At 34.6% G+C, this 26449-nt stretch overlaps 4 protein-coding genes and 1 pseudogene across 4 annotated transcripts; 1 reads left to right on the top strand and 4 right to left on the bottom strand.

Annotated features, from left to right (window-relative positions):
• Positions 1-2528: 2528 nt before the first annotated feature.
• NRS/ER (nucleotide-rhamnose synthase/epimerase-reductase) lies at positions 2529-4308 on the top strand. Its single transcript, XM_018118451.2, has 2 exons — positions 2529-3061; positions 3545-4308. Exons 1-2 carry the CDS (start codon positions 2612-2614, stop codon positions 3995-3997), a joined length of 903 nt encoding a protein of 300 aa, XP_017973940.2. The 5' UTR covers positions 2529-2611; the 3' UTR covers positions 3998-4308.
• Positions 4309-6196: 1888 nt separating this feature from the next.
• On the bottom strand, positions 6197-7428 carry LOC18606430 (bifunctional dTDP-4-dehydrorhamnose 3,5-epimerase/dTDP-4-dehydrorhamnose reductase pseudogene; annotated as a pseudogene).
• A 4910-nt stretch (positions 7429-12338) lies between these two features.
• On the bottom strand, positions 12339-15100 carry LOC18606432 (eukaryotic translation initiation factor 2 subunit alpha homolog). The gene is made up of 7 exons (XM_007040033.3): positions 14604-15100; positions 13870-13926; positions 13704-13790; positions 13482-13628; positions 13291-13395; positions 12906-13004; positions 12339-12721 (listed from the first exon to the last, which is right to left on the bottom strand). The coding sequence occupies exons 1-7, from the start codon at positions 14973-14975 to the stop codon at positions 12566-12568; spliced, it is 1023 nt and encodes a 340-aa protein (XP_007040095.3). The 5' UTR covers positions 14976-15100; the 3' UTR covers positions 12339-12565.
• A 1734-nt stretch (positions 15101-16834) lies between these two features.
• On the bottom strand, positions 16835-19626 carry LOC18606433 (subtilisin-like protease SBT4.3). The gene is made up of 7 exons (XM_018117221.2): positions 19486-19626; positions 19291-19390; positions 18627-19140; positions 18215-18537; positions 17993-18104; positions 17688-17901; positions 16835-17590 (listed from the first exon to the last, which is right to left on the bottom strand). Exons 1-7 carry the CDS (start codon positions 19622-19624, stop codon positions 16956-16958), a joined length of 2037 nt encoding a protein of 678 aa, XP_017972710.2. The 5' UTR covers positions 19625-19626; the 3' UTR covers positions 16835-16955.
• A 2512-nt stretch (positions 19627-22138) lies between these two features.
• Positions 22139-26024, bottom strand: LOC18606434 (cucumisin-like). Its single transcript, XM_007040035.3, has 10 exons — positions 25897-26024; positions 25703-25791; positions 25329-25423; positions 25029-25169; positions 24844-24943; positions 24094-24607; positions 23687-24009; positions 23447-23558; positions 23130-23343; positions 22139-23035 (listed from the first exon to the last, which is right to left on the bottom strand). Exons 1-10 carry the CDS (start codon positions 25987-25989, stop codon positions 22395-22397), a joined length of 2322 nt encoding a protein of 773 aa, XP_007040097.3. The 5' UTR covers positions 25990-26024; the 3' UTR covers positions 22139-22394.
• Between the last annotated feature and the right edge of the window lie 425 nt (positions 26025-26449).

Below are 26449 nucleotides of genomic sequence, written 5' to 3' on the forward strand. Positions count from 1 at the left end.
TATTAGATATCATCAAGGTAAGTTGCTTTTAGACATAAATCAGGAATGATGGGAATGGGTTAGAAAAAATAAATTTTGCCTTAAAAACAAGATTCAGAAAAGTAATCAAAATTTGAATAAAAGTAGTGTATTTTAAAATGTACTAGTATTGACTTAAAGAAATAACAACAAAACAGTGTCTAATTTAAGCTAAGGTTAGGATTGGCCAAAACCATCAAAAAACGATTGATGCTTTTGAATAGAACAATTAATAACCTACAAATTTTAAGGTCAGGCGGCCAAGGTTAGCATCCTTTGGAAAGCGGGTCCCAACTGAACCTGTGCGTTTCCCTTTCATGAATAAAGTGCGTGATCTCCCTCGAACCGCCCATTCTTTTGGACAATGAGACTCCTTCTCTCCTAGTCCAATCCAAGTCAAGAAAGACAAGGTGGTATTCCAGTACCATGCACCTGCAACTAAGCTCATACACCCCCCAAAGATCCTAAGCATGGACTATCCACACTAATACAGAGAATATTATTTTAATTAATAAAAAATTTTTAATGTGCTGATTGTGCATAATCTTTATACATTATCAAATCATTCAATTTTGACACTTCATTAATAAAGTATTATTTTTTTAAAAAATAATATTAAAATTTGGCGTTGTTTTAAAATTTTATTAATTTTTTATTTTTCTAAAATTAAAATTTGATGATCTAATTACGTATAAAAATTATACACCATAAATATATTAATATTAATATTTAATCCTTTAATTAATCATCCTCCAAAATTGACTACTAGTTGAAATGATGAATAATTCACATATTTTTATGTATTGTTTATTGCATGATCTTGTTGTGAACACCTTAAATTGAATATTAAACTATGAGGAAGAAACAAAGCTATTTCTCTAATTTTCAAATCCCCAAAGATGCTTAGCATTCATAAGAACTATAAGGTAGTGTTTGGTATGAAGGAAATGAGAGCACATTTTTTGTAATGTGTCCAATTAAATTACATTACAGTATTTGTTTTGCAACAGACAACTGTAATGTAAGATTACAATGCAATCACATTACAACCCAAATATGTAATGTGATTATAGTATAAAATCAATGCAATCACATTACATTGCACTCTACAATATTGTTAAAAATACTTTTACCCTTCAACTTTATTACCTTGTTAAAAATATTTTGTAACGGTATAATTAAAATAAAAAATATTAAAATAAAATATATAATATAAAAAATAAAATAAAATATAAGAAATTAAAATTTATATAATATAGATAAAAGAAATTAAAATAAAATATATAATATACAAAATTATATTAAAAAATAAAAAATAAAAGATTATAATAACAAATAAAAATAACATATATGACATTAAAAATATATTTAAGAAATTATATTATGTAAAAATTAATAATAAAAAATACAAGTATATTAAACTTATATTTTAATAAATAGGGGTAATTTTAAAAATTAACATTATATTCCCAGCAAAGTTATTGTAAACCAAACGCTACAATGTTATTTTTTTTACATTTTAATCATTATTTTGCTTGTATATCAAACACTGTAATATTATTTTTCCTGCAATCACATTGCTTGCAATTACATTACCTGTAATCACATTACATTGTAAAATACTAAACACCACTTAAGTGCAAACAAATTAAGGTTTAGCTCTGCTTTTGTTATTTGAAGGACATAAACTTTTTTCCAAAAGAATTTTTTTTTTTTTTAAAAAGGAGAAGATGAAGAACATATGCTAGTTAAAAAGCTTTCAGGAAAAATGGCATATATTTTCCCACCAATTGAAAATAAATTTAAAATAAATTAATTAAATATATTTTTTCTTTCTCACAACGATAATCAGTTTGCTCTTTATTCCAAACCCTTAATTCAGAGCATATCTATATCAAATTATAAGTAGCTGTCAAATCTTTTTCCTGACAATAACATTAGGGCTACTTTATTGCAATTGTAAGGATATTCTATCATGCAAAATAGTATTTTTTTTATTTTAAAATATATACTTATTGCAGTTTATAAATTAAAGACAAAATAACTTAAATTTAGTTTTAAAATATAAAAAATTATTATTGTGTTCGTTTTCAAAAACATTTAACGTCAATGACTACATTGATATAAAAGAACTATAAGTAATATTAAGAATTACAAAAAAATCTCATTTATATTATTAATTAATACTTATTTTTTAATAAAATTTCATTATCAATTTATTGTTAATCATGAAAAGGATTAAAGGAGGTTTTTTACGATGCAAATGAAAAGGAAATTTTATTTTTCCTTTGAAAGAAAAACAAATTTGAAAGCGAATTTCAAGCCCATGAATTAATCATGAGCCTAACCTCTCACAACCATCTCCTTTTCCCCACCGACCCGTCGGTCTCCAAAACCCAAATCTGAACAAATACTAAATTGCAATAAAAATAATATTAAATAAAAAAATCAAAGAAAAAAAATAAAAAAATAATGACCTCATTATTTGTATATATATCTACGAGGCACTCACTCTCTCAAATCCAACCCTCCGTTCTGCATTTTGCATTTCTCTTTCAAAAACCCCAAAATTTAAGATAAACAACAAATAAAAATGGGGTTTCCGGCAAATGGCTCATCTGAGAAACCATTGAAGTTTCTGATCTATGGTCGAACCGGTTGGATCGGCGGTTTATTAGGCAAACTATGCGAATCCAAGGGAATCGACTACCAGTACGGCTCAGGCCGGCTCGAGAACCGGCTGTCGCTCGAGTCCGACATAGCCTCCGTGAAACCAACCCACGTCTTCAATGCCGCTGGAGTCACCGGGCGTCCAAACGTCGACTGGTGCGAATCCCATAAGGTCGAGACCATCAGAACCAATGTGGTTGGGACTCTTACCCTTGCTGACGTGTGCAGGGACAAAGGCCTTGTCTTGATTAATTATGCTACGGGTTGCATCTTTGAGTATGATGCAGGTCATCCGATCGAATCGGGTGTCGGGTTTAAGGAAGAGGATACTCCAAATTTCACGGGTTCCTTCTATTCTAAGACTAAGGCTATGGTAAGCAAGCAACAAGAAAAAAGTTTCAATTTTTACATTTAAATTTGTGCATTATATCATTAGATCTGGTTGTTTGTTTGTTTGATCTGTCTTGGGTTTTTAATGTTGGAGAAATTTTCCTCGTATTTGCTAATGTTAAGGTTGATCAGATCTTGTGATGTTAAGCAAATGTTGTTCGGTTGTTTATGTTAGATAGATTTTTAAATTGGGTTGTTCTAAAATATTTATTGAAATTTTTTTTTTTCTGCAAAAATGTTTTCATTTTTCGTAGTTTTTTTTAAGAATAATTTTTAATGCATCTGTTGGCATTGATGACACTTGGGTTTAGCTGGAAAGTATAGGATTCATTAAGGATTATTAATTGGAAATGTAGTAAATGAAGTGGTCCTGAATCTGCTTTGCCTTTTTCCTATTGTAGTTTAGTTCATGTAGATCTGAACTCTGCTGTTGTTCTAATTATGGATCTTTGCTGATAATTGAAAGGTGGAGGAGCTGCTCAAGAATTATGAGAATGTTTGTACGTTGCGTGTTAGGATGCCTATTTCATCGGATCTAGCCAATCCTCGAAATTTCATCACCAAAATTACTAGATATGATAAGGTGGTCAACATACCTAACTCAATGACTATCCTGGACGAACTTCTTCCCATTTCCATTGAGATGGCTAAGAGGAACCTTACTGGAATCTGGAACTTTACAAACCCAGGAGTGGTCAGTCACAATGAGATTTTAGAAATGTACCGTGACTACATTGACTCCAACTTCTCATGGAAGAACTTTACTCTTGAAGAGCAGGCTAAGGTAATCATTGCCCCAAGGAGCAATAACGAACTCGATACCAACAAATTGAAGAATGAATTCCCAGAACTCCTGTCCATTAAGGAGTCTCTTGTTAAGTATGTATTTGAGCCAAATAAGAAGACTCTTGGAGCTTGACCCTAGTTAAGTTGAAGCAGATTTCCCTGAGGTCTTGTCTGTTAGGGAGTGCCTCATAAACTTTGTCTTCAAGGTGAATCAAGGGACTAGTGGAGCTTGAAAATTTTAGGTTTTGAATTCTTTGATTTTCCTTTTTCTATTTATTGAATTTGGTTCATGTGGGTCGATGTGATTTCTCTGCAATAGGCACCTCTTCCCAGATGACACGAAGAATTGCTGGTATTTGTATTTGAATCTTGTATTCATATCCACGTTTGAATAAATCAGTTGAAAATGATTTATCTAGTTATAAATTACACTTTTTGAGTTTATTGGTGTTGCCTCTTGCCTGCCTTGATCAAACTTTGGCTCATGCTAACTTGCTAGTTTATTTTATTTTCTCATTTGCTAAAATACAACACTTCAATAGTAGAAAATTTTCTCTTAGAGATACTTTTTGACTTTTATGTTGATATTATTGAAATGGGCCTTGAAGGATACAAATTTTAGTATAAACTACAGCCACTTAGAGAATATTTGAATTGTAGAGTATTGATTATAGAATGCTGCTACCATTTTCTCATAAATATCTTGATTATAGAATATTTGAATTGTATTATGAGCTATTGCAGTGCTGCAATATGTAGTGAGCTTAAAAGGGTTTGCATTGTTTTATATTTCAGGATCTCGAATCAGTAGTTACCATCTCAGGATCAAGACCTGGATGGTCATATGAATCTGAACTATATAAGCAAGTGACTTAATTGGTTAGGACAGTCTTATGCAATCAAGGCCACAAGGCCACAAGGGCCAACAACTCCCCGGGGAAAGAAAATCTACTTGGGATTGCGTTGTGGGTATGACCCCTGCAATTTCAATTTGTCGAGAGCTGAAGAGGCAAAGAAAGATTGAGGTGTCGGTTGGCAGGTGTAAGTTTAAGGATGAAGGGTCTTGTTTAAACAAGGAAACGGGAAATGTGGTCTGAGCCGAAGATAACTTTTTAGTGCCTTGTGGCTAGAATTACCTTGGTCTTGGTGAGTAGAGCAACAACCGCGTGCTGGAGCCCGGAAGTATCAACTCAGGCAGTGGTGTGAAGCTGGAGGAATTTGGGTTTGGCCTGGGCTGCTCGGTGGACCTAGTAATGGATTCGAGCATAAGCAGAGTTAAGGCTCTTTGATTTGGATCAAATCAAACTCTTCTAACCTTTTAAATCAATCCGAACAATTTTATTTATGTTTATTTTTTAAAAATTTATATTTAATGTACTGATAATTTAGAATTTTTATATACTACGAAATCATCATAAAATGTCACTTTATTTTAGATGATTATTTCCCTCTCACTCTCTCACCTATCTCCTCTTCTTGTTCCTCTATTTTTTACTCTTTTGGACCCAATCTCTTATACCAAAAGTTTAATGTTTCCACAAGGATTTGTTTTAACAAAAGTTGCAAGTTTGCAGTCGTTATATTGTAATTAAAGACAAACCTTTAGGGCCATATCTGTGTTTTAGGGAGAGCTAAGGTGGATGAAATGTTTTATGCAATGCTGTGTTAATTTTCAACGCCATATCTGTGAATAGAAATTATACACAATATAAACTCATTTTTTAAATAAATTTTTACATAATCTTTTAATATTTTAAAATAAAATAAAAAACTAGTTTTTGACAATATTATATTTGAAGATTATTATTATTATTATTATTATTATTATTGTACAAATACAAACTTCAAAGCCCAATTAAAAAAAAATACTCTTTTTTCTTTTTTATCAATATTTTTAAAAATATTTTATAATTTATGAAAATAAACTACAAATTTACTTGGGATAAAAGAAATATATATAGATCATATAATACATCAAACATGAAAGATAAACCTTTTAAGCTCTTAAAATCTTTCTTAAAAACACATATCATCAATAAATGATGTTTATTTTTCAGAAAAGGCAAAAAACTGTTAGAAAGAAGATGTAAAACAACATCAACAATTGGAGACTCGAAAAATAGTGGGCATATTCTTCACTCATTGACTTGATTACATTACATAATGACTAAAACCTCTTTATATAGAGCTTTAGATACATCCAAACACACAAACATAACAATCCTTTATTCTCAAACTAAACGCAATTAAAGATCTTAAATACCATTTTTAAACATAGACTAAAAGATTAAAAATAATAGGAAATAGATTAATAATTTTACAAAGTTACCTGTCAAGCCAAATTAATCTTCTTCTTATTTGGCTCAAAAACATACTTTATAGCAGACTCTTTAATGGGTAATATTTTAGGAAACTCTTGCTTCAGCTTTGTTGAATCAAGTTCATTGTTGCATCTTGGAGCAGCAAGAACTTTCGCTTGCTCCTCAAGAGTGAAATTCTTCCATGTAAAATTGGAATCGATATAATCCCGATATATCTCTAAAATTTCATTGTGAGAGAGCACGTCAGGGTTGGTAAAATTCCAAACTCCGGTGAAGTTTCTCTTCGCCATCTCAATAGAAATTGGAAGGAGTTCATCTAAAACTGTCATTGAGTTCAGAATATTAATTACTCGTTCGAAATTTATGATTTTCTTGATAAAGTTACGATGATGGGATAAATCAGACAAAAGATGTATTTTAACACGTAAAATGCAGACATTCTCGTAATTCTTGATCAAGTCTTCCACCTTCCAATTAACAAAGAAAACCGAACATTAGAATATTGTTACAACATAGTAAACTGCATGAATGCATGTTTTAATGAATAAAATGCACCCACGCATGCCGTATATCTTACTAGTTACAGTAAGTTTTAATAAACCTATTTCCATTTGCTTTCACCACCACCTCACAATATAATCTAACCCTGGTCTTGAGCTAGCGTTAGAAATATATAGGCTCATACCAATGATTTAAAATTAAGGATCCAATCAGCCCAACATTTTGGTTTAAGTTTTTTTGGGCAAAACTGACGGAGGGCCAATGTAGTTTGTTTTTACCATGCCTTTGGTCTTTTAAAAAAAAGGAGCCGTTATAATTGGAAGCGTCGTTTTCGGTGAAGCCGATCCCCGACCCAAGAGGATGATCAGAATCATAATCAAAGATGCAGCCACTGGAGTAGAATATCAGCTATGTTCAAGGCCCCGATCGCATTGCTTCGGATGGTCTCGATCTTATTGAACTCGCACCAGTCTACGTTTGGCCGTCCCGTGGCGCCAGCTGCGTTGAACACGTGGCTCGGCTGGACAGCTACTATATCCGCTCGCAGCGATTCACGGTCCTCGAGCCGACCGGAGCCGTAGGCAAAGGGGATGCCCTGGGCTTCGCAGATTCGGCCTAATAAGCCGCCGATACAACCCGTACGGCCGTATATGAGGAATCTGAGCCCAAGGGGCTTGGCATTGCCATCGGCTCGAAACTCCATTTTTGCTATTTCGTGTGTTTTTGGAAGAGTAACTGCCTTTCAAACGTGCTGAAATGAGTCGAGGTTGACAAGCAAAAATGGCAACTACCAAGCGGCCTTTATACAAGCTTGTTCGAGGGAAAATGGACAAACAATATTTGGGCTGGCTTTTAATTTCCTGCAAAAGGACCAGCAATGAGTATTTTACATAAGTTTTTGATGAAAAATCATTACAGAGAGTAAAACAAACAGCCATACATGAGGTATAAGTACAAATGTCCTCAGGCAACAGACCCTTTCCCAACAGTCAATTAAAACGATTAAATGCAATAAAAAATTTTCTTTAATTGATTTAATCGATTATATATAAAAATTTAATTGAATTGACCCAAATTTACACTTAGTCGTTTAATCCATTTTAATTGATTAAATTATTTTTAATAGATTTAATCAAATTTTTTTAACTTTTAATTTTTTAAAAAATCTATTTAATAGTTCATTTTAAAAATTATTGGTATTATATCTTTATGGCTAATATAACTTTATTTTGGGAATATTTTTTGAACATTTACTAATAACTAGTAAAAAATAATAATACTCTCTTTGCTTCAAACTAAATATTCATATTCGGATATATAAAAATTAAGAAAAATAATTTGGCATTAGAGTTTATATTTTATGAAAAAAAATTATAACATTGGTAAACTAGTATAATTTTTTATGTCAAAAAGTTAAAAAAATATTAAAAGTAAATGTGAAAATATGGAAAAAGTTTGAAAGAAGTTATTAATATAATTTAAATTCAAACTTTTGTATATCTATATAATATCATAACTTAAAGTCAAATTAGTAACCCTAAACCCTAATATCACAACTTAAAGTCATATTTGGATCTATATTTTTTCTTTCTTTAGTAGGTACGTTAAATAAGTGTTTATCGATATTATCTAACAATTAAACGTTGACCTAAGTTAGGTAATTGTTCAGTAATGATTGAGGTATTAATACGTTAAATAAGTGTTTATTGATATTATCTAACAATAAAACGCTGACTTAAGTTAGGTAATTAACAATTATTAAGTTAGGTCATTATTAAAGTGGTGTTTGGTATCAGGAATGTGCAGTTGTTAAGGGTTCATGTTTCTAATCCAAAACACATGTTTCATAGAATGCTTATGTTCATATACTTATGACTTATCTCATTTCTTATTTATGTGGGATTCGTAACATTGTACCTCACTCAATTGTGCAACGCTTTGTACTAGTTTTTTTTCCATAGAGGAGAGAGATTTTTACACTAGTCTAGATTTACCTCGACATTTGTATTTCTCATGGGAGGCTTACATTAGTAAAGATCCGAGTTTAATCTAATAACACTTATTACGGACTCAGATTTTCAATTCAAAAAACATGTTTGATAAGTGGTGAAATCTTTATATTTATATATCCAAGGCTCACTCCATCTCTTTTTTATATAAAATCTGTAACATTCTACCCCACTCAATTTTACAATACTCTCGTATTGGCTTTTTAACTGTAAAAGAGAGAGACTCTTACATTACTCTAGGTCTACTTCGACTCTTGTATCTTTCATGAAAGGTCCACATCAATGAAAATCCAGATCTATTCTGATACTACTTGTCATAGACTCATGTTTCCAGCTCAAAAAACATGTTTGATAAGTGGTAGAGGGCCTATATTTATATACTCAAAACCCATCTCATCTCTTATTGATATGTAATTTATGAAACGCTCTCATTACATTAGCTCTTTATTCATAGAGGAGAGGGACTCTTACATTAGTTTGGACCTATTTTGACTCTTATATCTCTCATGGGAGTCCCACATCATTGAAGATTTAAATCTATTATAATACCACTTGTAATGGATCCACATTTCTAACCTAAAATACATACCTAATAAGTGGAGGAAGACCTATGTTTATAAACCTAAGATCAACTCTATCTATTACTGATGTGATATCTGTGACATACTCACAATTCTTGTAATGCGTTTGATTAAATTATATTGTACTATTTGTTTTGAAACAAACCAATGTAATATAAGATTGCAATACAATTACATTATGAACTAATGCAATAAAAAGAAGGTTGTGAAGAATGCTAATACTATTTTCTTATAAATATCTTGATTGTAGAATATTTGAATTGTGTTATGAGCTATTGCAGCGCCACTCGATGTAGTGAGCTTAACAAGGTTTGCGTTATATTATATTTCAGGATTTCTAATCTGTGATTACCATCTCAGGATCGAGACCCGGATGGTCATATGAATCTTGAATCTTAATTATATAAGCAAGTGACTAAATTGGTTAGGAGAAAGTCTCATGCAATCAAAGCCACAAGGGCCAACAACTTCCTGGGGAAAGAAAATCTACTTGGGGATTGCGTTTTGGGTATGACCCTTGCAATTTCAATTTGTCGAGAGCTGAAGAAACAAAGAAAGATTGAGGTGTCCGTTGGCAGGTAGAAGTTTAAGGAAGGGTCTTGTTCTAACATGGAAACTGGAAATATGGTCTGAGCCGAAGAGATCTTTTTAGGGCCCTGTGGCTAGAATTACCGTGGTGCGTAAAGCAGCAAACGTGTGCTGCAGCGCAGAAGTACCAGTGGTGTCAAGCTGGAGGAATTTTGGGTTTGGACTGGGCTGCTTGGTGGACATAATAATGGATTCGAGACTCCTTGATTTGGACCAAATCATTTATTTATGTTTGTTCTTTACATTTTTTTTTTTGAATTTACATTTAATATATTGACGATGTAAACTTTTATACTACAAAATCATCCTAAAAGTGCCATAAGAACTTAAAAATAAATATTATTAATTTTCTTCAAATTTAATTGCATAAAAAAATAAAATTAAGTTTATTTCTCTGTCACTCACACATCCTATCTCCTTTTCTTCTTACTTTATTTTTTACTCTTTTGGACCCAATCTCTTGTACGACAAGTTAATGTTTCCACTAGGATTTGTTTTGGACCCAATCCCTAGTTATATGGTAACTAGAGCCAAACCCTAAGGACCATATCTGTGTTTTAGGGAAGGCTAAGATGGATGGAATGTTTTATGCAATGCTGTGTTTTCAACACGTCATATCTGTGTATGGAAATTATACACGATATAAACTCATTTTTTTAATAAATTTTTACATAACCTTTTAATATTTTAAAATAAAATGAAAAAATTAGTTTTCAACAATATAATATTTGGAGATTATTATTATTATTTTTACAAATATAAACTTCAAAACCCAATAAAAAAATACTTTTTTTTCTTTTTTTTATTATTTTTAAAAATATTTTATAATTTACGAAAATAAATTACAAACTTACTTAGGATAAAAGAAATATATAGATCACATAATACATCAAACATGAAAGATAAACATTTCAAGCTCTCAAAATCTTTCCTAAAACAGATATCATCAATAAATGATGTTAATTTTTTAGAAAAGGCAAAGAACTGTGAGAAAGAAGATGTAAAACAACATCAACAATTGGAGACTTAAAAAGTAGTGGGCATATTCTTCACTGAACGACTTGATTACATTACATAATGACTAAAACCTCTTTATATAGAGCTTTAGATACATCCAAACACACAAACATAACAATCCTTTATTCTCAAACTAAACGCAATTAAAGATCTTAAACACCATCGTTAAACATAGACTAAAAAATTAAAAATATTAGGAAATAGATTAATAATTTTACAAAGTTACCTGTCAAGCCAAATTAATCTTCTTCTTATTTGGCTCGAAAACATACTTTATAGCAGACTCTTTAATGGGTAATATTTTAGGAAACTCCTGCTTCAGTTTTGTTGAATCAAGTTCATTGTTGCATCTAGGAGCAGCAAGGACATTCGCTTGTTCCTCAGGAGTGAAATTCTTCCATGTAAAATTGGGATCGATATAATTCCGACACATCTCTAAAACTTCATTGTGAGAGAGCACTCTGGGGTTGGTAAAATTTCACCATCTCAATGGAAATTGGAAAGCGTTCATCCAAGACCATCATCGAGTTCGGACTGTTAACTACTTTTTCATAACTTGTGATTTTTTTGATAAAATTATGATGATGGGATAAATCAGACGACAGAGGCATTCTAGCACGTAAAATGCAAACATTCTCGTAATTCTTGATCAAATATTCCACCTTCAATTCACAATAAAAAAATGAATATTAGAATATTGTTATAACTTTGAAAAACTGCATGAATGATGTTTTAATGAATGATATGCATCCATGCATGTTGTATCCCTTGCTAGTTAAGTCTATAATTATAATTTTATATATAAATAATGACGATGATCTTATAAATATCATCTTAACAAATGTCAATAAAGTATTTTTAATATTTTCCTAAAAATAATGATGATCCTTCTAAATTCAAGGTTAATGAGACTCAATAAAATTATTTTTAGTAAGTCATTTTTGCTGCCTAAAAGTAATTGTCAAGATCAAAAGCATTAATCTTTTTTATTGTAAAAAAAGAAACTTGAAGTTTGGTTTTACGGTTTTTGGGCACAACTACAAAGGAGGGCCAATGTAGTTTGTTTTTACCATGCCTTTGGTCTTTTAAAAAAAGGAACCGCTATAATTGGAAGCATCGTTTTCGGTGAAGCCGATCCCCGACCCAAGAGGATGGTCAGAATCATAGTCAAACATGCAGCCTGTGGAGTAGAAAATCAAATGCAAGCCCTGTTCCCAGCACAGGTCAGCTATGTTCAAGGCCCCGATCACATTGCTTCGGATGGTCTCGATCTTCTTGAAGTCGCACCAGTCAAACATTCATGTAGTTTTCTTTCCAACAAAATTGCTTGCAAATGGTTTGTACAAGTCACCTATAATATTGGATTCTCCCATCACAGCATTAATAGCATGAATTGAATGCAATCTCATAGAAATCATAGAACCAACCCAAGAAACACAGACAGGGAGGGAAAGAACTCAACAAGACCACCTTCGAGATTTTTGAATACTTGACTCAATAGGTCATCCATCTGTATACCGCATTAAACTTGGCTAAAGATATTGTAAATTTGCAAAACAACTCAACAAGACAACACTTTCAAGAGGTTTTGAACTGCCCGGAAAATAGTGGACCAAAAAAGGAGAAAAAAAAATAAGTTCTGGTAAAAAAATCAGCAACCATCATGTTCATGTAAGCAGCAACCTCATTCCATTATTCCATGACTTGCGTTCTCAACATCAACTTCTCCCATGCCTGTGTCTTCCTCTTCTTCACTATCTTCATCACCACTGACCTCTTCATTATCATTACGCAACTTAGCCATGTGCTCAGCAAGCAATTTATCATCTCGTTCACTCACCTAAATCAGTGCCAATGAGAAATTTCAGGAGAAAGATTAACCTTTTCAAATTAAGCAACCAATTGATATAACAAGAATAAAAATCCATGCTGAGAATCTCCATTGCAAGGACATTAAGACTGAACAAAAGGCCAACTGGACAATTAAAACAGAGAACAATTGAATCTGAAATAAGGACACTCACTGCTCTAGGATGCTCTTTGACTGCAAGTTTACCCTTGTGATGCTCTATTGCTTCAGTGCAAGCTGCAATTGCTTTATTGAGAATAGCTATACCTTGCTCCTGAACAAGGCAACAAAGAATAAAATAATTTAGAAGACAAATTGTTAAACAGACATGCAATGACAATACCAACAGATGATGTCAACAAGTCAGTGCAAATGATGACTAGGATAAGGCAAAGAATCTTTAGATGTGGATCAGCATAATTAACAGAAGAAAATTTCATAAAGGATTAGTATGCTCATGCAAATGCTTTCAGCACAAAAAGCTGTGAATGAGAACTTCAAAGGCATGTTAGAGGGAACAAATTCATTGCAGATGGATTAAAAAGAGACATTAAGCTAACCTTGTCAAGAGTTTGAGTGGTAAGAACATAAAGTGGAGGAGCAACAAGCTTGATTTTAACAGGACAATCATCATTCCCGGCAGCCACAGCTTCGCGCATGGCCTCCTGCAAATTTCAAAATCGACCATCTGAGAACCCACAATCAAACCACAGAGAGAGAGAGAGAGAGAGAGAGTTTGTGCAAATAAGACCTTAATGTGAAGAACACCATCAAACTGGAAACATTTCATTTCAATATCAGCTCGAATCTTCAGAGGTTGTGGTGTCATTCTTCTCCTAATATTTTTTATCAAAGCATCTTTGACTTCCTCAGTCACAGCAGGGACCACCTCAGTCACCTAAAGGGAAAAATAGTTAGATACCTAAACCAGATGAAGAAATAAGTTGCATGCATCTCACAAATTGAAATTTACCTCCTGTCCATCTGGGCCAGGTTTTTTTACTTCACAGGTGAGGGTGTTCAAGACAGAATCAGGATCAGTCACAATAATTTTGAAAGCCTGCAAACGAAAAAATTAAGACCATTTTAACAATATGTGGAAATAAAATGACACTTCAAAAAAGCGCATAACTTCCTACCTCAAAAGCATGACCATATTTCCGGTATAAAGGCCAGCCAATTTTAATGTACAAATCCTGCCACAAATGCATAGTATAAGTCCGATGCACTCTGATGATTAAAAAACCGCTTCTAACACTATCTATCCCTATATAATTTGATTAAGCATACAAAATTCTCATTTCTCCCCATTGCATTCTATCTCACAAGCATAGTAATCTTATCATAATCCCTGAACTCCTCACTGTTTGTATTTAAAAAGTAACAGATATTCAACAAAAAGCATAAGCCAACCTATCAAATTCTCCATATTTTCCATGCAACTTAGCAAAATCTAACCTGAAAGTCACCCACAAATAACCATATTGTATACTAAAATTACATCAAGGAAATAATTCAGTTCGCTTTTTTTTTTTAATTGGATTAATGTTATAAAAACACACACATTCTCCTCATAAACACTAATTCCTGAACAATTAGAAAGTATCCCCTTATTCTCACTTAACTAAACACCCCCCGAACCACATTTCCCAACCAAAAACCCATAAAACAGTGATCAAAATCCCCTCAATCAACCCAAATGAAAAGGCCAACTTTACTTCCAAATCACTACCACTAAACTCTAAATATTACTCATATCCAAATGAAGAAAACTAAAAGTCCCTTGAACCAAATATAGCAATAAAAAATTTCCCTCATTTTTAAAAATAAAAATAATAGTAACAATAGAGAAATAAAAAATAACCAGAATTACCTCCAAATCGATATCCAAGGTCTCGGCGACATGTCGCATAATAGAGTGAACAAGCTTACTCTTATTATACCTTTCCTCACAAGCCTGGATATCTTCTTCGCTAACCCTCCTCTTACTCAAATCGATGTAACCCTTTTCCTTATCGACACGGAGGACCATCACGGGCTCCGTCCGGCCTACCTTAATTAAACTGCTGACGCTACGAATGCGACGGCGGGAGAGCTCGGAGAACAAGATCATGCCTTCGATGTTGTTGTATTCTAGGAGCGAAACATACGCACCCATGTCGGCGATGTTCTTCACTTGTATCATCACCGCCATGTCCACCTCTGGGTACTTCGCTTCGTACATACGACATTCAAGGTTCGGCATCTTCGTCTAATCTTTTTTTTTTTTTGCTTTATTCTTAGGCTTTGATTTTTCCTTCGATTTTGATTTTGTGGATTTTGCATTTGAGGGTTAGGGTTTTAAGAAGAGTTTTTAGGACCGGTTAGAGACTGAAGAGATTCCATTTTTCATTTTTATATCAAAAAACGACGTCGGATGAAGGTCTCATGAAAAAGTAAATTTTTTTTGAACTTAAAAACTATTATAACACTCTTATAAAAAAAAAATTTCAAAATTAAACTATTTTTTTATAAATAAGTTATTTGACAAAATAACTTATGTAAACTTTAATTTTGATTAAATTATTATAAAAAGTATTTAATAAATTAAGAAAAAAATTGAATTAAACAAAAAAAAGATGAATGTGAATAAAAATATAATTTCTCTTATAATATTATAAATTGTTGAAAGATAAAAAAATCAATATAAAAAATATTTATTGTTATTTTTTAAAAAACATTCTTGTTACCAAAGGAATTAAAGTTTATTTCAATTTTCTTGTGATGCAGCATATTGTTATATTTAAAAGAAAAAGTTCAATAATGTTGAATTACCTACAAATATTGATTTTTCAATAGTCATCTAATTTATCTCTTGACTTATTTGACTACTTATTTCAATCATAATCAACAAATATTATATACACCAGAAAGAAGTTAAGAACAAATTAACATCACATAATTATCATATCAAACAATAAAGAGAATTTTCAAAACCAAAAAAAGAATGATAGAAAATAAAATAAAAAACAAAAGTAAAAATAATACTTAAATACAGTTTTGAATTTTAAATTTTATTTTTTCTTAATTTTTATAAGAATAAAAAAAAACCTTAGAAGGATGATTTGCAGAAAGAGAGATCGATAGGGAGAGAAGGAGGAGCTATTTTTTAAGAAATGATATTTTTGAAAAAAAATAACTCTATTAATAAGTTAGTGTGTTTTTTTAAAAAAACTCTTATTTGGAGTTTTATTTAAGTTTTTTTTTTTAATTTTGTTCTTTTAAAAAAAAGTTACTTAGTTTTGTTTTAAGAGCTTTTTACAAAATACTGTTTGCCCTAACTTTTGTTTGTAAAAAATAGATAAGTTAAGAATAAGTTAGGCCAAACAGGCACTAAAAAGTTTATAAGACTAGTAAGAGACTGAAGAGATTCCATCATAAACTAAAAATACGTTAGGTCAAATAGGTACTAAGAAGTCCATGAGACTGGTAAGAGACTGAAGAGATTCCATTGTTCCTTATTAGGTTAAGCTAAGAATAAATTAAGCTAAACAAGCACTAAGAAGTCTACGAGACTGGTAAGAAACTGAAGAAATTCTATTTTTCCTTATTAGGTCAAAAGACGTCGGGTCATGCTCCATAAAAATATTGCCCACCAAGGGGCTCGAACTCACGTCCACAAAGTTAAGAGCCGACTGAGCTAGACGGGCTTGACATTCGTGGCTCGAAATATACCTTGAAGACCAAATAATGCAGTCTGTCAAAAGTGGAATTTCTAATGAAGCTTAACCATCATAAATAAACCTGGCAGTAAAAATATGAAGTAGGTAATACAAATATCAGTTATTATTAAATCAAATGTTTGTATGCAAACATTTTAAGGATAAATCAAAGAGAGAATAATGCAATCTGTCAAAGGGAAATTTTACTGTTAAATCAAAAATTTGAAACAAACATTTTAATAATTAGCTAAAGAGAGAATAATCTTATCTGACAAGGAGAAATTCTATTCTAGTCCAGTAATATTACTTCAACGAGTTATGGCCACAATAAATATTCACAATATTTTCTTGCCTAGTTCAAGAATCTTGTGTTGCTAATTGGATAAAGAAAACTGTGATTGTTAATTGTAACCATTCATAGTGAATTTGTAGCTCTTTTATTACAAACTTTTATTTAGGGCAAAAACTACCAAATTGACATGCCCTTCTTCACAAATGCACTTAAACCTCTCAAATATGTTTTCTTAGTTACGTCCAAGGATTCCATTCTTGTGATACATGGAAGGACGTCGGAATGTTGGTTTCCGCTGGGACTTGGAGTCGTAAGGAGAATAGGGAGTGGGGAGAACATTGTAGACCACAACTGGACTTCTCGCCATATATTTGTAATCCGAAGATACCCATACTATGGAACCAGATGTAATCGGTTGCTGTGAAATCTTCGGACCGGTGACCCTCACGGTGAAAGACTTCTTCTCTCCCACAGTTGAGAATGACAGAAATTGGGGCTCTACGCTAATGGTGAAGCCGCTTTGGGTGGTCATCCAGACAGTGTAGTTTGAGTTTGGTGGGCCAACATTGGTTACTGTCCTGGTAAAGACACCATAAATTGGCTGGCCATCGAGCACAGCTAATGAGAACGAAGGATAGTTGAGATCCCAAGCTGGTCCAGGCGTGGTGCTGGTGCATACACTGCTGTTGTCACCTGTGATAAGTCTTATGGTTGTGGTGTTGTAACCTTGCTTGCAGAGGAAGTTAATGTAATCTGTCTCATTTGCATCATAGACAAGTCCGGGACTTAGTGCCCGTGTTGGGTTGATCTGGCCGGAACCGTAAGCAAATTCTAGATCCTCATGCTTCTTTGGGTCTACAAGAGTGGCTGTAAATGATAACGTAGGCAGAGTATGCGTTACTTTGCACTTACATAAGGACCATCACCGAGAAAATAGACTTGATATGTCTTTAGTTTTAATTACCTGTGGTCATGAGGGCTGATTTGATGGCAGCAGGGGACCAGTCAGGGTGGGCAGCCTTGACATAGGCAGCAGCACCACTAGCATGAGGACAAGACATGGATGTACCAGAGATTATGTTATAGTCTACGCTCCGGGGGTCTTCCCAGTCAACGGAAGGTGGTGCAACAGGAGACCAAGCAGCGATGATGTCCACACCAGGGGCTGTGAGATCAGGCTGCACAGTAACCAGTCAAGATTTCACCAGTTGTCCTGAAAAAGAAAAAGAGAAATTAACAGGTAAAAGAATGTTGAAAACTAAAAAGCACCTTGAGAATGTCTGGAGTGATAGGGTTGGGTCCCCTGGAAGAGAATGATACAACATAAGGTGCCATGTAGTCTGTCCATGTCTCTCCAAGCAGAATAGTTGCGGTCGGATTCCTGAATGGTAATTTTGTTTTCGTTAAAACTATAAGCATAATATCCTGCTTTACATGCAAGTATTGTAAAGGATTAAATTAAAAAAAGAATAGGTAAGAAGATTTGTTTACTCTGTTGTTTTAATGTAGTCCAAAACTTTTTCACCATCTGATGCGCTTATCTGTGTTGCTGGCAATGGATAATTGAAAGCAAAATCGGTTATTTCATCATCGGCCATTATGGTGCCCACGCCGCCTGCTTGAAGAACGCCAGTACCGTCCCAAAGAGTTTCACAAAAGACAATCTTGCCTTCCACTTTGTATGAATTCATGAAACCCGTGATACAATATCTTGAAATATCTGGGCTGGCGCCCGCAGAGTAGTTGGCGGCGTGTCCTCCCCAAATCAAGGGAAACGATTTTCCATGAAGTTCAAAGCTGTTAATGGAAAGTCCCTTCAAGGATGAAGTACAAAATTAAAGTTAGCCTTGATTAGTAGGAGGAAAAGGAGCAAAGCACTTAAAGTGGCTGCAATTCTACTCACAGTGAAAACTTGTCCATTGCCAAGTACTGCTTTGGCAACAAATTTTCTGTCGATGGTGCTCGCAGCAACAGTTAACGTCCAAGGCGCATAATTGGAAACTGAATACGGCCATGGTCCAGAATTACCGGCAGAATTTGATGTCAATATACCATTTTTCATGGCATGGAAAGCACCAATGGCAATAGGGTCTTCATCGTAAGCCAGTGGCCAGTCAGCACCAAGAGACACTGATATTACATCAACACCATCTGCTATGGCATCGTCAAATGCTGCAAGGATATCTGCAGTTGCACAACCAAAGGACCAGCAAACCTTGTACATGGCAATCCTTGCACCAGGAACTCCACCTCTTGCAGTTCCATTAGCTAGCCCATAGTAGCTTGCTCCAGGCACCTTGTCACCTGCTGCAGTTGAGGAAGTATGGGTCCCATGTCCCTCAGAGTCTCTTGGAGACTTGAAGTCAGTTTCATCGTACCAGTTCTCACTATTGTAGTAACGGCCTCCAATGATCTTGCTGAGTTACCAAATTCATTTCATTAGTTGCCCGAATTGAAAAACTAATGCTCTTTATATGTTACAATTTTTATAATATCCATGGACTATATATAACTTTTTTAATCTCTTGATGATAGAACGGATTAACAAGGGGAGAAAGAGAGCTCACTTGTTGCAGGTGAAGTTGGCCCCTTGACATACTCCTTTCCATTTGGAGGGTGGAGCAGCAAGTTCTTGGCTATTGAAGCTCTCATGTTCAGGCCAAATTCCTAAACACAAAAAAATAATTTACAAGGTTCAATTTACTGACTTGACTTGATCTTTGTTAAAACCATAGCAGTTTGTGTGTGATTCATTAATTTGCCTGTATCAAGAAGCCCAATGACAACATCTCCTTCAGGCTTTGCTCCAACGGCGTCTTGGGTAAAACCAATGAAGTCCCATGACCTTGTTGTATGAAGCTTTAGTATGTGATTTGGGATCACTCTAACTACTCCGTCCATCTCTGCATGGCATTTATTGATTGTTTTTTTAGTACAGACCATGGAAATGAAATTTTATTCTTAGTTATTCACTTTACTTATTTGATGATCTCATCACCTGAGAACCTTCGAACTTCTTCATCTGTTAATTTAGCTGCAAATCCATTGAAGCTCCCGTAGCTATAAATAAGCGATTTCTTGGCTGATGAAGCGCTGCAGTTGAAGAAAATCAAACGTTATATATAGTACTATATTTTTTAAAAAAATTGTTTACCCTGTTTTATTATTTCTGACGCTATGGTTATTGAGCATTGGTGGTCTGTTCTCTAGTCATACATTGCATTAATTTTCCTGTCATTTTCAAGGTTTTATAGTATTTGATGTATCCTCATCAGAATAAGCATTTACTAATTAGAATTTTTTTTTAGGTGGAAAATGACAATGTGTTAAGATATATCTACTCGGATAATGCTTTAAACGTAAATTCTACTCCTTTTAATAGCTTTAGGAGTCATTGTGGAATAGGAGTAAGAACCTCCCGAGAACACCCTTCAGCATGGAATGATGGGTAGTTGCAGCTGAGAATTCTCCCTTGGGGCGGTCTCCCATGTACACAATGTGAACCTATACACATAAAAACAAAAATAGAAAAGGGGGAAAAGGCCCTTTTTTAGTGAAAACTTATGCAAAACCATTTCCAATGCACAAGAACACACTGGCTAACTTAAAGCAAACAATGTCACCTTCCTCTCATTGGCATCGGCTGCTGCATGACAATTTATCAAACAAAACGCTGCAAACAGCATCGAGTACAGACGCGAAATCATCAACCCTTTCTTCGCCATTGATGTTAAAAGAAAAACCCTCAAGCTAGTTAACTTGATGTAAAAAGTTTCAAAGAAGCAAGGTATTTATAGGATAGATTTTGATGATTGTTATGTTGGTATATGGCTTCTTCTGTGCTTTACTGGCACCAGGCTAGCCTTCTTCTGCTTCTGACTTTTGCTGTTGTCTCCAAGTTTCTTTACATTTTACAAGAAAAAAATTTTATAACTTGACTGAAAAGTGATAATGAATTTGCAAACAATTAACTGGAAATTCAAATGTTGTTTTGGTCGTCGATGTCTCCAAAAACATAGACGTTGCTGTCTCTCATAAGGTTACAAGAAGGTCCATCTAATTCTAGTTTATCTATATTAAGTTGTCTTCTCATCTGCTTCCTTTTCATGTTGGTCATTCCGTAGATATTCTTTGTTGGTTCCGTGAATATCAAGAAAACTACTGTATGCTTCAATCTGGCTCTTGGAAGCTGATAATCTTAGGATCAAAAATGGCGATTCATTCAAAAGCTTGACCGTCAAAAGGATCTATGATAGGTAACAAAGCAACAGATGTACTAAAGTTGTCATATTTTTTGCCTATTACAAAGCTTATTAGATAGTTTTAAATTCTGATGTATTAAGCAAGTACATTGATATTAATAAGTGTTCTTAACTGCATTAGTTTCAGAGCTTACTCGCGGAAAAAAAATTTATTACAAAAGTTTATATAGAAAATTTAGTCATGTGAAACTCATTGAGGGATATTCAATATTTCTACATCGTGTTTATACTTCCAAAGATTGAAATATTTGGACACTTTAATTTGGCTGGCCATTGGTTTTGATATATTTTAATCGTTAGTAAAGAAAAATGCTAAAAAGAAATGAGTCCTTACTAATTCATTTCTGATGACATACACACACAAAAAAAATTCAGGTTTAATTTAGCAATTAATTGTTCTATTTCTATCTTGGCCTCTTCTAAATGAACATAATTTGTTTTAGAATGAAGAAAGAAAGAAGTATGCATGATACATGCAATATCCATTTGAGCCACCCTCTTTGGTGTTCTTCCTAAGCAGGATGCATGGTCTGCCTGCTCCTCCCCAACTTTCCTTCTAATTGTTCGAAGCTAAGTTCATGAGTACAAGTTAAAAAAAAAAAAAGGGCTTGGTATGTGGCATCTCATGTCTGTATTAGCACACAATCACATAACTAGGAAATGCTTAGGGTGGTAATCCAAGATTGATCGGTAAATCGTTTGCAACAAAATAAAAGTGTTCAAGTACAATATAAATAAATTTAATTATTTTTTTTAATTTATAAATATGTTGATTCACAATTTTCAAATATGATATATCTTATACTAATTTTACTGATAATATTTAAGATAATAGTCGAACGAAATTACTGACTAAGCTTTCCTTGTTTTGAAATCGTTGGGACCTCCTCAACTTTCATTCTCACAAAGAAAGAATATATCATGAACCATCTTAAAATCTGCAATTCGCTTAAACTGCCTTAATGCATTAGGGCAGGGAGAAGGTCTGGCGAGGAAAATGGCACGGCAAAAATGGAGGAAAATTCACTAATTTAATGACTGTTAATGTCCGCCGCCATTGAGAATGGAAGAAAAAGATATCTAGCAACATGTTCTTACTAATTAGATTGATCAGAGGTTCTGTCTTTTCCTTTTTGGGATGACTTTGCGACGAATTATAATGGAGACAGTTCAAATTTTATTGCAAACAAAATCAACTTAGAGTAGTAGTTAATACAACCCTAAGCAAGCAAAAGCTTTCTCACTTCTTGAGAATGAGAGAGGCGGAAAAAAGGAGCAAATCCCGACAGCAATACTAGTTCTTTCTCGCTGTCTTATTTCAATCGTTTATAAACGGTCAATACTCAATGCCAAAGTCAAATGCGCAAAGGCAACCTTGGATGCCAGTTGCCGGTAATGAGAAATGGTTATCAGTTACGTCGAAGGACTCCATACTTTTCATACATGGATGGACCTTGGAATGTTGGTTTCTCCTGAAACTTTGAGTTCTGTGGAGGGAAGTAAGTATAACCAGGTAGAACATTGTACACCACAACTGGGCTCCTCACTTCATATTGGTGATCCCCATCTGTCCATATGATCGCACCCGACATGATCTTCTGCTGTGAAATCGTTCCACCGGTGACGGTCACGGTGTACGATTTCTTCTCTCCCACTGTTGAGAATGACAGAACTTGTGGCTCCACACTAATGGAGAAATTGGAAGGAGAGTACATCCGGACGGTGTAGGTTGAGTTTGCTGAGCCGACATTAGTAACTGTCCGGGTGAAGACACCGCTAATTGGCTCGCCATCTTCCACAGCTAGAGAGAATGAAGGGTAGTTAAGATCCCAAGCTCTTCCAATCACAGTGCTGGTACATACACTGCTGTTGTCACCGGTAATGAGTCTTATAGTTGTGGTGTTGTAACCTTGCTTGCAGAGGAAGTTAATGTAATCTGTCTCATTTGCATCATAGACGAGTCCAGGTTCAATTGCATGTGCTGGGTTGATCTGGCCTGACCCATAAGCGAATTCAAGGTCTTCATGCTTGGTCGAATCCATGACAGTTGCTACATAGGCAAGATGTGAATAGTTTTCCATCATTTGTGTCACTTACAAGCAAAGAGACAACACCAAAAAAATACAGATTTAAGATTTGCTTACCTGTGGTCATAAGGGCAGATTTGACGGCAGCAGGGGACCAATCAGGGTGGGCAGCCTTAACATAGGCAGCAGCACCACTAGCATGAGGGCAAGACATGGATGTACCAGAGATTATGTTATAGTTGACACTCCTGGGATCTTCGTAGGCAACGGAAGGTGGTGCAACAGGGGACCAAGCAGCGATAATGTCCACTCCAGGGGCAGTGAGATCAGGCTGTAAGTTATGCATTCAAGATTAGAAGAGTTCTAATTAAGCAAAAAATAACAGGTAACAAGCATGTTGTAAATTTAAAAAACGCCACATAGCCCGTAAGTACCTTGAGAATGTCTGGATTCATGGGGTTGGGTCCTCTGGAAGAGAATGATACAACATAAGGAGCCATTACATCTGACCATGTCTCTCCAAACAGAATAGTTGCTACTGGATACCTGAAAGGGTATCCAGAAATCACATAAATTGACCCTTATATCCGTTACAACAGTGAACAAAGATCTCCTACCACACAATAAATCACATAAATTGACCCATTAAAAAATTATTGTGGAGATATGCTTACTCTGCTGATCTGATGTAATCCAGAATTTGTTCACCATCTTTTGTGCTTATCACAGTTGCTGGCAATGGGAAACTGAAAGCAAAATCTTTTAATCTATCAGAAGCCATAATGGTGCCCACTCCGCTTGCTTCGAGAATGCCAGTACCGTCCCAGAGAAGTTCACAAAAAACAATATTGCCGTACACTCTATATGAATTCAAGTAACCATTGATACAATACTTTGAAAGATCTGGGTTGGAGCCAGCAGAGTAGTTGGCGGCATCTCCTCCCCAAATCAATGGATATGACTTCCCATGGAGATCAAAGCTGTTAATGGAAGGTCCCTTGAAGGATAAAATAAACAATGTCAGCATAGATTGATCTCAAGCAAAGCTACAGGGTACTTAATGAAGCTATAAAGTACTCACAGCGTAACTCATTCCATTGCCAAGCTCCACTCTGGTGACAAATTTTCTGTCAATGGTGCTTGCAGCAACAGTCAATGTCCAAGGCGCGAAGTTGACAACTGAATATGGCCATGGCCCGGAATTGCCAGCGGAATTTGAGGTCAATATGCCATTTTTCATGGCATGGAAAGCACCAATAGCAATAGGGTCTTCATCGTAAGCCAGTGCAAAGATAAAACCAAGGGACACGGATATGATATCAACACCATCAGCTATGGCGTCGTCAAATGCTGCAAGGATATCCGCAGTTGCACAACCAAAGGACCAGCAAACCTTGTACATGGCAATCCTTGCACCAGGAACTCCACCTCTTGCAATTCCATTAGCTAACCCGTAGTAGCTTGCATCGGCCACTCTGTTGCCAGCTGCAGTCGAGGAAGTATGGGTTCCATGTCCCTCAGAATCTCTAGGAGACTTGAAGTCAGTGTCAGAGTACCATTCCTCACTATTGTAGTATCGGGCTCCAACGATCTTACTGTGATGCCAAATTCTTAATGTTAGTTGCTTTGATTGAAGAGAATTATAGAAAGATCAACGCAATCAAGGATTCATTTGTATCAGTGACTGCTGCAGTTTTCAAAGTTGGCTATAAATTAAGTTTAAAATTTCTGGCAATATGTTTTTGTTTGTCTAATTTTTCTGTAATTTCTGTTCAAATTCATGGCAATTCAACGCATTACTACAAGTATTATGGGGAGAAAGAGAGCTCACTTGTTGCAGGTGAAATTTGCACCTTGGCAAATTCCTTTCCATTTAGAGGGTGGAGCGCCAAGTTCTTGGTTTGTGAAGCTTTCATGTTCCGGCCATATTCCTATAACCCAAGAACCCCAAAGAAATCAGCTTGATATGTGACAAAGCCATAGCAGTCTACATATAGATTCAATTTAGTTATTTACCTGTGTCAAGAAGCCCAATGACAACATCTCCTTCAATCCTGGCTCCTAGACTGCTTTGGCTGAAACCAAGGAAGTCCCATGACCTTGTAGTGTGAAGTTGTAGTATATGATTTGGAATCACTCTAACTACTCCATCCATCTCTGCATCCCATTCAAATTTTTATTTAGTAAACGGACCGTGACGATCATGAAATTTTGATTCTAATTTTATCAAATTTTACTTGTTTGTACCCCCACCCTCCATGGATGGGTAGCCAATCAAAAAGAGAAAAAAAAAATTTACTTGTTTGATCATCTCACCTGAGAACGTTTTAACTTCTTCTTCAGTTAGTTTTGCTGCAAATGCATTGAAGTTCCCATAACTATAGACTAATGATTCTTTGGCTGATGAAGAGCTGTGATTGAAGAAATCGAAATGTTAACCAAAAAGAAATGCTTTCCTGTTTCTTAGTGTTTGACACTGATATCATGCTTAATGAGCATTGTTTTTTCGTGTAGCTGATCAGTAGACTGCTCGTTATATTAGACAGTGAACTTATACTACTGACACTATTTCCTTGACATATCTATTTTTGCTCAGCATTTCTTTGACATATTCCTTTATATGTGTAATTAATTAACCAGGAAATTGAAGACTGTTGACTATTTTAATAGCTTCAAAAATCAGCAAAAACCTTCCAAGGACGCTGGTCAGCATGGAATAATGCACTCTTTTAGCAGAAAGGTCTCCCTTTAGCCTGTCTCCCATGTACACAACGTGAATCTATATACACATGAAAAACAGAATACGCATTGAGTGAAAACCTACCCCAAAAAAGAGCAGTTAGAATACACAAAAACAAAATGGCTTAGAAGCAAAAACTTTTACTTTTCTCTCGCTGGCATTGGCTGCATGGGAATTCAACAGGAATGCTGCAAACAGCAGCGAGCAAAGGAGCGGAATCAGCCCTTTCTTCGCCATCGATACTAAACTTCAGTGTAAAAACACTAGCTTAATTAACCTGATGAGACAGGTTTAATCATCTCCCAAAGGTATTTATAGGGGCTAGTTGTGATTAATTGATTTGTCTGCACAGGACTTCTTGTTTGTGAGCTTAACTGGCAGCAGGCCAAAGTCTGTTGCTTCTGATGAGCTTAACCGGCAGCAGGCCAAAGTCTGTTGCTTCTGATTTTATCAAGATTGTCGCCTATGTACATTATTATAGTAACAAAATTACATCCATTGTAATGCACAGAAACTCATGTACTAGTAAAATATGGGTAGTCAAGTTTTGTTTTAGTCGTCAATGTCTCCAAAGAATTTAGATTAGTTTGAGCTTTATCTTAAAAAAAAAGAGGGTTACTGTTCCTAATAATATTACAAAAATGTTCATCCGATTATTTTTGACTTGATCGTTAAGTTTAAAAGAAAAACATCAATC

Source organism: Theobroma cacao, chromosome 3 (assembly GCF_053813885.1).
Source record: "Theobroma cacao isolate CCN51 chromosome 3, ASM5381388v1, whole genome shotgun sequence".
NCBI classification, from domain to species: Eukaryota; Viridiplantae; Streptophyta; class Magnoliopsida; order Malvales; family Malvaceae; genus Theobroma; species Theobroma cacao.